The sequence below is a fragment of the Camponotus floridanus genome, unplaced genomic scaffold (genome assembly GCF_003227725.1).
Source record: "Camponotus floridanus strain SB8 unplaced genomic scaffold, Cflo_v7.5 scaffold106, whole genome shotgun sequence".
In the NCBI taxonomy this organism is placed as follows: domain Eukaryota; kingdom Metazoa; phylum Arthropoda; class Insecta; order Hymenoptera; family Formicidae; genus Camponotus; species Camponotus floridanus.
Window position 1 is genome coordinate 95,104 of NW_020229222.1, and position 11,920 is coordinate 107,023.

The 11,920-nt window shown below is 42.0% G+C and overlaps 1 protein-coding gene and 1 pseudogene across 1 annotated transcript; one reads left to right on the forward strand and one right to left on the reverse strand.

Annotated features, from left to right (window-relative positions):
• Positions 1-533: 533 nt before the first annotated feature.
• LOC112638894 lies at positions 534-5,698 on the reverse strand. The gene is made up of 3 exons (XM_025411473.1): positions 3,326-5,698; positions 1,395-3,163; positions 534-1,359 (listed from the first exon to the last, which is right to left on the reverse strand). The coding sequence occupies exons 1-3, from the start codon at positions 5,696-5,698 to the stop codon at positions 534-536; spliced, it is 4,968 nt and encodes a 1,655-aa protein (XP_025267258.1).
• A 5,017-nt stretch (positions 5,699-10,715) lies between these two features.
• Positions 10,716-11,633, forward strand: LOC112638892 (annotated as a pseudogene).
• The last annotated feature ends 287 nt before the right edge of the window (positions 11,634-11,920 follow it).

An 11,920-nucleotide genomic window follows, 5' to 3' on the forward strand; every position in this document is an offset into this window, starting at 1 on the left:
ATCGGGAGATCCGAGTGGGTTTAAGGAAATTGGAAGAAATGTATCACAGCACAATATATTTCACAGTAAACATATGTACACTTTGGCTTTACACAGTCGATATCAAAGAAAATTGCACAGTCACAATAAAACTGAATATAAGGTCAAAGTCAATTAATTATACTAGCAACAATTATAAAGAGAAAAATGCCGCAGACGAAACTTTAGTCATTACACGCGATACAAAGGTGCTCACTATTCGGCTCTAGTGCAAAGACTGACTAGGCCGCGCTCAGGAATTCGAGCAATTATGGTCAGGTGAATTGCGGGGAGGAGGACGGAAAATAACAGCGACTTCGAAAACATGTGATTCCGCTGTTATGTTCACGTCTCGAGCGCGTGCTAGCATCCATAGCTCCAAACATCTACAGGGTGCGTAGCATAAAATCGGCCAAATGCCGAACATTCCGCCCGCCTCGCAGGACGAAATAAATAACGCAGAGCCACGGATGTCCGCCCATCGTAAGGAGTCCGCTTTCTACGAACGTTGGATGTTAGTTGGTAGCGTGATCTGCTTCCTCATGGTTGATCGGAAGCGGGCAGATCTTCGAGATTGGGCGACGGAATTGTGAGGTAGCAGTGTCCACCGTAACAACGCGTACGAGCCCGTCGTCGCCGGGATGCACCTGAACGACTCGTCCGAGAGACCACTTTGCGGGTGGTCTCAGGTCGTCCTTGATGAGAACTAGAGCTCCAGGTTGGAGATTGGCAAAACGATGTCTCCACCTTCCGAGCTGCTGAAGGTGCTGGAAATACTCCTGCGACCACCTGTGCCAAAAATGATCACGCATGTTAGAAATCAACTTATAACGTGAAGTGGCCGAGCCGGAAGTCTTGACAGGAGATGGAGGTTCCGGAATGCTGATTGGAGTTTCACCAATTAGGAAGTGTCCAGGAGTGATCGCAGCGTAGTCAGCTGGATCGTTACTTAAAGGATAGAGCGGCCTGGAATTGAGGCACGCCTCTATTTCACAAAGGAGAGTAGACAACTCTTCGTAGGTGAGAAGCTGGTCACCCAGAACGCGCCGAAGATGATACTTGGTGGCCTTCACGCCCGCCTCCCACAGCCCGCCGAAGTGCGGAGCTGACGGGGGAATGAAGTGCCACTCGGTACTGTCCTGCGCTAGTTTGTCTCGGCATTCGTGATAGAAGTCTGATGCCGTTTGAAACATGTCTCGCAAGACCTTGTCCGCTCCTCGGAAATTGGTCCCGTTGTCGCTGGCAAGGCGCGCACAGCGACCTCGTCTTGCTACGAATCGTGCAAACGCGGCCAGGAAGGAATCAGACGAAAAGTCCGAGACAGCCTCCAGATGAACTGCTCTGGTGGACATGCAAACGAAAATGCATATATATACCCCTTATAAGATTTTTGTCCTCGGCCCTTGGAGGCTCGGAGCTGAATTGGCCCGGCATAATCGACGCCAGAGGACCAGAATGGACGAGCAGCTGTGACCCGATCACCAGGAAGATGACCCATCTGCTGTTGCGCGGGTGCATTCTTGAAGCGAACGCATCTTACACAATTACGTGTGACGGACTTGATCAGAGAATTAACTCGCAATATCCAGTAGCGGCGGATGAGTACGCTGCAGGTAAGCTGCGGTCCGCCATGGAGAGTCCGATGGTGCGCATCGCGTACCAACAAGAGCGACAAATGGTTGTCCTTGGCGAGAATGATTGGATGCTTCTCCTCGAAGGCCAGCGAGGCGTGTCCAAGTCGACCACCGACTCGAATGAGACCATCCCCCGCGATGAAGGGTCGCAGTGCGAGCAGAGCAGAGCGACGTGATACAGGCTCTCCTTCGGAAAGAGCCTTGTGCTCTGCTGCAAAGCTTTGCTGTTGCACAATGCGGAGCCAGCGAAGACGACAGCGATCCAGTTTATCGGCAGATAGAGAAAGTGTTCCGGGGCGAGTTCCATTTCGCAGGAATCTAAGGCAAAGGGCTGAAACTCGAATAAGTTTGTTAAAAGACGAAAATCGACACAGTAAATCGTTTTCTGGTTCGGCCTGAAGATCTGGCCTCGGTCGGTCATTGAATACTGTCGCAAGTGAACGACGCTCTTCATCAATCTCCGGTTCGACTGAGTCAACCGCATACCAAGACTCGGAAGGAGATTTAAGCCATTGTGGGCCAGTCCACCACAATTGAGAGCTCTCTAAGTCTGAGGGAGCGATGCCTCGTGTGGCCAAGTCGGCCGGATTTTCCTGCGTAGAGACGTAGCGCCAATGAACTGGCGGCAACAATTCTTGTATGGCAGCAACTCTGTTGGCCACAAATGCTGTCCAGCGCGAGGGGTGTGCTCGAATCCAAACCAAGACAACTCGCGCATCCGTCCAAGCGTATAAGTGAGCGGAGGCAATTTGCAGCTCGGTCGCGATGCGACGAAGAAGCCGGGCAGCAAGCAGAGCACCGCAAAGTTCCAGGCGCGGAATTGAGACCGGCCTCAGAGGAGCGACCTTTGTTTTGGCGATCAGAAGAGATGATCCGAATTCGCCTGAGTCCTTGATTCCGCGCAAGTAGACTGCGGCAGCGTATGCTCGTTCGGAGGCATCGCAGAATGCGTGCAGTTCGTACCCTCCTTGAACGCCGGTCCATCTCGGTATCCGGGTTCGGTTCAACTCGGGTAACTTGGCAGCGAAATGCAGCCAGCGTGACCGCAGGTTCAAAGGAATCGATTGGTCCCAATCCAGGCCTGCCATCCAGAGATCCTGGATAAAGATTTTTGCAGCGACAAGCACGGGGGCGGCCCACCCCGCCGGATCAAACAATTTGGCCACCGTGGAAAGAACGGTACGTTTTGTTGGCGCTGATGAGTAGTTCAGCGACGGAACCGCTCTGAGACTCAGTTCATCAACGGTGGGAGTCCAAAGGACGCCAAGTGCGCCCACACAGTCTGCGTCGGAGATGAGACGCTCTGTTTGGTTGCCGTCCGGACAGAACGCGGAGTGCGTGCATGCCCACTTGCTGAGTTGAAATCCTCCAGCTTCAAGGAGACCTACAAGTTGATCCTTGATCTCAAGGGCTTCTTCCAGGGTGCTCGCTCCGGCTAGTATGTCGTCAACATAAATGTTGGAGCGAATGGCAGCTGCTCCCTTCGGAAAACGATGCTCTTCTTGGGCCAGCTGCAACAGAGTTCGAATTGTCAAGTACGGAGCAGGCGCCGTGCCGTACGTAACCGTGACAAGACGGTAATCAGTTATCTTCTCGGCGGGTCCCACCCGCCATAAGACTCTCTGGAGGTCAGCGTCTTCATGATGAACGCGGATTTACCGGAACATTTTAACGATGTCCGTGGTGAAGGCAAATCGATACAGTCGCCAACGAGTCAACACGAGCCAAAGATCCGCCTGCAGCCGAGGTCCAGGCAGAAGCAGGTCGTTTAGAGAGACGCCCGTTGTAGTACGAAACGAAGCGTTAAAAACGACTCGTAGTTTTCCACCCGGATCATTCTTCTTAGTCACGGCATGGTGTGGCAAATAATAAGAGTTCCTGATCGACTCGTTGCTGGACACTGGCTCCATATAACCTAGAGCAGAATACAGACTCATAAAATCAGTATAAGATTGCCTAAGAGGTGTAATTCGACTTAAACGATTCTCGTTCTGCAAGAGTAGCCGAAGTGCGCCGCGACGGGAGTCTCCGAGCTCCGCCGGCGGATCCGGTTTCTTCGGAAGGCGCACGATGTAGCGACCCTGCGCGTCGCGAGAATGCGTTGTCTTGAATAGATGCTCGCAGTAATTCTCGTCAGGCGAGAGAATCCATTGCGAGGAGACCTCTTCAAGGTCCCAGAATCGCTGAAGCTGTTGACCTAGATCAGGTTCAACGGTAGTGTGATAGCTGGTGATGCCGCTCGGCGGCAAGTTGTCCTTGGCCGTGAGCGGGCTCATCAGAACCCAGCCGAAAACAGTAGAATGAGCTGCTGGCTCTCCGGGAGATCCGCGTCTAACTCCGCCCTCGATGAGCATCCCGTAGATGTCAGCTCCTAGAATTGCGTCGACGGTAGCCGGACGATCGAAGCCTAGGTCCGCCAACTCGAGATCTTCAAGATGGGGCCAGTTGTCCTTGCGTACCTGAATACCAGGAGTAAACGGAGTTAGTTTGGGCATGACTAGCGCATTGGGCAGAGCAATGCGCAAAGATGGCGCCCGCCTGTTGCCGATCAGAAGTGATACGGCATGAGAGGCCTTGCCGGTGGTCACTCCCTGCAGTCCGGAGACTGTTACGACCTTGCGTCGACGCAACCTGAGTTGCTGTGCAACGCGCTCCGACACGAACGACGCTTCGGAACCAAGAGTGCTCGCGCGGTAAACGTACGATCCGATTCGGAAATCAATGTAATTATGGCAGTCGCGAGCAGCACCGCTGCTGATGGAGCTCGACAACGCTGCAACCTTTGCAGCTTCTTCGGCAGCAGCGACCTTGTTCGATAGCGTGGCCGAGGTGTGTGAGTCCTGAGCAGGTGGCTGCGAAGCCGCTGTCTCTTCAGCGTGCAAGAGAGAGTGATGTTTGTCGTGACAGAGACGACATCGATTGGTCGAGGGGCATGCTGTCAACGTGTGATTGTAGCCCAGGCAGTCGAAGCACGCCCTCGCCTTTCGCACTTGTTCGCGGCGCTGCTCAACAGAGTAGGCCTTGAATCTGGCACAAGATCGCAGCGAGTGATGATCCTTGCAGAGAGGACACTGCGAGCCTGGAGTGGTAGAAGCAGAGTGAGAGGAGATCTCGTCTCGACGTCCGCTTTTCTTTATTTTCGCTGAACTGCTCGTCAACGATGGCGTATGCGGCTGTGCGGCTTCTAGAGCTCGAACACGAGTGAGCAAGAATGACTTGAGATCATTGAATGCCGGAAATTGCTGGCTAGATTTTTGTGACGATTCCCAGAGAAGACGTGAAGATGAATCCAATTTTTCCACTAAGATATGTACAAACCAGTCGTCCCAGTGCTCTACCGGGCGCTTTAAAGCTTTGAAAGAGCGAGCTGCATGATTGACGGCACTGACGAGCCTGTTTATTTCGGCGGCGCTTGCCTTTGTAATCGAAGCACAAGAAATTAGGGCGCGCATATGACTCGATAAAAGAACTAGTTTATTGTCGTAGCGTGTCACTAGCTCGTCCCACGCCGATACATAACCGTTGGCTGTCATCTCAATACTGGACACAACTGCAGCGGCCTCACCAGTGAGGCTGGACCTTAAGTATTGCAGCTTTTGAATGGGAGCGAGTCCATCGACCTCGTGAACCAGCGACATGAACTGGTCTCTGAAGCTATCCCATGCCAGCTGATCGCCATTGAAAGTGGGCAGATTTATCTTTGGTAATTGAATTTGACGGAGGACCGTGCTTGCTTCACTGGATCCCGGAGAACTGGCCGGTTTAACGTTCTGCAAGTATGCAGTGATTGCGGTTTTCGTGGAAATATAACTTTCTTCTGTCTTGGAGTACAAATCTTGCTTCATGTACTCAGTGGTTTCTATCCTCTCCATGACTAGCAATTCGTCGTGAATCTTGAAGAATTTTGACCAATATGATTCTAAAAGTTCAAGACGTGCCGTCAAATGTGCACGAGTTAATTTTTCTTTTCCGGCCTTGAGAAGGTTTTCCCAAAAGCGTTCAATGTAACCGGCTGTGGTCAATTGCCTCTTGATTTGCGCGTCCATTATCAACGAAGCACGGGAGTGTCCGCTAGAGCGAGAGCGTTGAACGCACGGAGCGAGACGCAGAGTCTTTAGGAGCGCGAACAGCTGAGCGCTGAGCTTGTAGGCGCGCGGAGCGCAGAGCGTCAACCGGCGATCGCGACACGGTGGGCGAGACGCACGCGGAGCGCGGGGCGTCAAGCGGTGAGCGCGGCGTAATAAAAGATAACTTTATAACTAATAACTGTTATCTTTGCATAGAACAAAATGCACACAATTTAATAAAACTAATTACTTTATTTAAAGATAATAGCCAAATTTTTAAGCCCGAAATATTTCATCCTACAAATTTTAGTAGTCAAACATGTGAAAAGCTTTTTCGAGCAGCTCGATCTATGATTTCTACATATTCAACTATTATTAATTTTAGCATTAAAGATTTAATACATCGTATTAATAGAATTAAACACATAAATGCAATAACAAATCTTTCAGGAATATTTTCATTTCCTAGAGAAGACAAGAAAATATGTAAAACTCAAAATATTCCTACATATGAAGACATACAGAACTTGAATATCAAAGAAGTAGTTGAAAATGCACTAAAAGATGTCATTGAAGAAACTAAAAAATTAGGTATAAAGATAAAAAATGATGAAGATTGGAAATTCATAGATATTCCCGTCCCAAAACTAGAAAGCGAGTTTAAATGCAATGATGATATAGAATATGAAATTGATAATAATTGTATCATAAACAGTACAAACGATGATGACACTACTATGAATACAAATATTGAAAATACTGATGAAACTATTTTATTTGATAAACATAATTCTGATGATTTAGAATGGAAAAGTCTAGAATTAAAAGATTTTTCAAAACAGTTTCCACAAAAATCGATAACAGAAAATTCGCCTTTTATAAAAATTCAGGTTGATAATAAAACAATGATTATTAAGAAGTCTTCATATTGTTGGCTTCTTGACGAATGTAAAGGTAAAGTTAGTTCAGACAGATTACGACGATTTATTACCAGTGATAGAGCATCAATGAAAAGAAAAGAAAGCTCTATTCAAATTCAATCCAAGAGGAAACAGACGAAATATCCTCAATTTTCCAGTTCTAAGAGTAAAGAAGTGCAATATCCTAATTTACAAGATCAAAGTGAATATTTTCTTGAAAATGAGTTAAAAGAATTAACAATATTATTAGAAAAATATTATGCTGTTTTTTTTTATAATAAATATTATATTGGTCGAGTTATTGAATATAATGAGAACAATGTAAAAATAAAATTTTTAAAATCAGAACTTAATTCTTTCATTTGGCCACGTGATGAAGATATAGCAGTTGTTGAAACAAAATTTATTTTTTATGGTCCAATCGAATTAATGGGAAATGGACCTTTTGTATTAAAGCAATCAGATTTATTAAATATAAATAAAAAATATAAGTTAATGAAAAGTAAATTACAAAATCTTTAACTTTTTACATATACAGGGTGTCCCATTTTAATCCATCCAATCGAATATCTCGAAAACCATGCTTGAAAAAGAAAAATGTTTCAGACAAAAGTTGTATGGTTTCAAGGGGGCCATAAGATGGTATCATTGGTTTGACCTTGAGGAGTCACTTGAAGATCACACAAAGGTCACTTCAATTTTTTAAAATAGAACATCCTATATATTTTTATATATTTTTGTAGCTCATCTCGAGATCTTTCCAAAACACTATAATAAAGTATTTCTTCATTGAATACTTTTCGAGTTATGAGGCTTGAAATAATTTCTTAATTTTACATAAACCATAAAATATCTAGTAAAATATTCATTTTTCGATTATCTTACCTTAATACTTTTATGTACAAAATAATGAGAGGAATCAATTGATGTAAAGAAAACATACAGTTGTTTTTAAGAAAAAATATGGAATTTGCAATTAACAATTCCATATTTTTTGTTAAAAACAACTGTATGTTTTCTTTACACCAATTGATACCTCTCATTATTTTGTATATAAAAGTATTAAGGTAAGATAATCGGAAAATGAATATTTTACTAGATATTTTATGGTTTATGTAAAATTAAGAAATTATTTCAAGTCTCATAACTTGAAAAGTGCTCGATGAAGAAATACTTTATTATAGTGCTTTGGAAAGCTCTCGAGATGAGCTGCAAGAATATGCAAAAATATATAGGGTGTTCGATTTAAAAAAATCAAAGTAACCTTTGCATGACCTTCAAATGACTCTTCAGGGTCAAATCAATGGTACCCTCTTATGGCACCCTTGAAACCATACAACTTTTGTCTGAAACATTTTTCTCTCTCGGACTTGGTTTTCGGGATATTCGACTGGATGGATTAAAATGGGACACCCTGTATATAAGATATGTATAAAAATAAGTACTATTATACTTTCAGTATCTGCAATATAATAATATACTTTCAGTATCTGCAAATACATATAAAGCGATTATATTTAAGGTAAAAGCGATTACATTTAAGGTAAAAGCGTCATATTTAAGTATAATATATTAAAGGTTTATTTTTAGTTTATATGAAGAAAAAATATAAATTTTTGTTTTATTATTGTATAAGAAAAGATTTTTATTTTGATTTATCTTTTTTATATCATAAAGAATAAATGTTTTCTTTTTTATAAAATATGTTTATAAAATTTATAAGTTTATTACTAATTTGTGACACTTGTGATATTTATAATACTAATAATGTGATCTGTATAAATTATTGCTTATTATAATACAATTATAATAAAGAAGTGTGTATATTTTTCACTAATAAGTATGTTTTGTTTTCTTTAATTTAATATTTTTTAATTTTTAATAGTTTTCATTGTTGTACAGTCATACAATTACAATCTGCAAATGTATACTTTTTTTACATAAGTATAAATATATTATATAATTCTATTATACTAGTGTTATAAAATTATGTATTATAACAAATAGTATAAGGCATTATTAAACATTACTGGGGCATTATAAAGCATTACTGGGGCATTATAGAGCATTACTGGGGCATTATAGAGCATTACTGGGGCATTAATGGGTATTAGTGAGCATTACTAGGATATTAGTAGGACATTAGTGGGTATTACATAAAAAATTCGGCAGCAATGCCCAAGAATTCGGCATTAGTAGGCATTGGTGTGATTTTGGTCAGCGGTTTACCCCTCGGTTTCACCGGTCAAGGAACTGTAAAACGATTCGCGTGATGATAAACACGTATCTTGCAACCTGTCAACGGAATCGATGTATTCGTACGGAAATACACCTTTTTGCGTTAACAAATTAAAATTTTCCGTAGATAAATTTTGAAATTCCGATTTTAAAATTTTGAGTTTATCTTTGTTCAAAAATGATGCCAATTTATCGAAACTCGATGCGAGAAATTTGTATGAATCGATGAAACGTAATTTTATTTGATTTTTTTATTCTTCTTTAAAATCAACACTTTTAGTTAACGAAATATATATTTCCTTGGTTATCGGCAATAACTCGATTTTCCCTTCGAACGCTGTGGCTATTTCCTCGATGATAAAATGAGAATCGTAACCGGATAAATTGTGGAAAACTATCGGAATACAAAAAGAATCTTTATAATTTAGATTACAATTTGAGTGTGCTGGACCTCTGTACCGCCCGGTCAGATGGCAATGATCGCGAACGCGTGTATCGTCTTGCGCAAACGGCTTTTCGCATATGTGACAACGAGTGGCGCTATGGAATTTCTCCCACTCATCGGATGTTAAATTTACCATGGGGACATTTGTTTTTAAAATATTTTTTACACATAATGCCAAATTTTTAAGGTCTTCGGCGAACCATGCTAAACAATCGGCGCTTCGATGCGAACGATACGCCGATAATGAGTCGTCGAACGAGCAATGTACATAGTAAGCTAAACTAATTACTTGATGATGTTGATATAATTTCTCTTCTTCCTTCTTGGCCAGGACGCATTCCAGTCGGCGTAGACCACAAATGGAAGCCGCTCCTTCCGATTATGGTTGTTGAACGATAGCCACTTGTCCTTGTCGCTCGGCAATTGGACAGCGCAGTCGTTTAGCTTTCCGCAGTCGACCGTATGCGACTGCAACTTGTCGTCCGAACCAAAATAATGAAGGCATCTGTAAAAGAAATAAAAAAATTTTTTTTATCATAAGATTTTTTATATAAATTATTTGATATAATTATTCAAATAATATAAAATAAACTTACCGATTGCAGATATATTTCTTGTGATCTTTTTTGCTCAGTTGCGAGCTCACGAGCCTGGATAAATTCTTGATCCATGCGAAATGTCCCACGCTGTTGTCGTCTTCAATGTACGCAGATTCACATGCTTGTCCCGCTTCTGCTGCGAAAGATGTAACAGGACAATGTTCTTGTCTTCGATGCCGTACACATTGATTGAAATGTCATTTGCAAATTCAAATTTCTTAATTTGATTCACAGTCACTGGAAACTCAATGTCCCGGAGATTCAGCACTGTCGCGTAATGCGGGTACGATGATTCCCGTTCCGCATGACTTTCGGCGGGATACAGAGCGGCGACCACTGCCCACGCGAAACACACATTGTCCTTTGATTGCACGTTAATCACCGCTCTCTTTATCATAATTTCCCGCGGTAACTTGATGTGACATCCCGCGTGCATGGGATTATACTTGTTAATATTTACAGTCAAGTTCGGTATTCGCGACAAAGCCCACCCGCTATCGTGTTCCTGAAACTCTTCCAGAGACGCTAGGGTGAACTCGATAACGCGCTGTTCGTACCACTCGCGTAAATCAGATATGCGAAAGAGTTCATAGTTTCTCGTATTCACACTTTTATTCGCGTGTTTATCACCCGACACAAATTCACCGTTGAATATAGGCTGCGTTCCGTTTCACGCATAGAACGCATCGTTCGCATCACCAATGCTTGGCGCATAGACTGCGTTTCGTTTCATTATGCGCGCAATGCATGCTTTGAAACGGAACGACGTTAAACACATTAAATGCGAAATCAAAATGGATTCCGATAAAATAAATACGACAATAAACTGCGCTGTTAATATTATAACAACGTTTTTAATTGATGAAGATAGTGACAGTAGTGAATCATCAAATAGCAGTTGTGATGATTACAGTGACGATGAAGAATATGACAGTCCGAACTATGAATTGGAAATTTTATATTCCATTCTAATGATAGGTGAAACACGTGGCGAAACAATTTTTAAAGAAAAAATAACAGATTTCGTGGAAAGAGTTATTCCTGGATATACGAGGAGTGTATTCAAAGAACATTTTCGGTAAGTGCGAATATTTTCACATGTATATTTTCTTTCAGCTTGATTGCATGATGTTTCAAAATATTTATAAAAACCCAAGCAAGACAGTTTAATAAACGTTAGTTAAACGTTAGTTAAACATAGTTTAATAAACGTTTATTGAACGTCAATAAACGTTTGTTAACGTTTATTAAACTAATTGCGTGTTGCTTGGAAAGTCTGTACATATATACTTATATTTTTCATATTCAATTTTTGTTTATTAATAAAGCAATGTCAAGAAATTACAGCAGATATATTTTACAGAATGTTTCCGGAAATATTTGAAATAGTATTGCAAATAATCGGGATTAAGAGCCATAAATGCATTACCTGGAAGAAAACCAATCTCTCCCGAAAAACAACTTCTCATTGCAATTTGGTTCATGTCTACTCCTGACTCTTATAGGTATGTCATACATTAAAATATTATTACTATAAATGTAAAAAAGAAACCTCTATATTATTAATTATTTTATAATAACAATTTTATTTACATTATATTATTGTTTTCAGGTCTGTATCGACGAAATTTGGAGTTGGAAAAGCAACTACATTCCGTGCGTTACGACGAGTAACGTATGCTCTACACTGTATTGCTCCTCAATTCATTAAATGGCCCAAAGATGCAGTTGCCAGAAAAATAATGAATGAATTTGAACAAGTTTGTGGTTTTCCAAAAGTGATAGGTGCCGTTGATGGAACTCACATTAAGATTCGTGCTCCGAAAGAAGATCCAGATTCCTACATAAATAGGAAAGGGTTTCATTCGATAAATGTACAAGTTATTTGTGATTCGAAAGGATTATTTACCCATTGTTATGCCGGACATGTGGGATCGGTCCACGATGCAAGAGTTTTTCGAAATTCACCAGTGGCAGATTTTCTAAACTTACCTCAAAT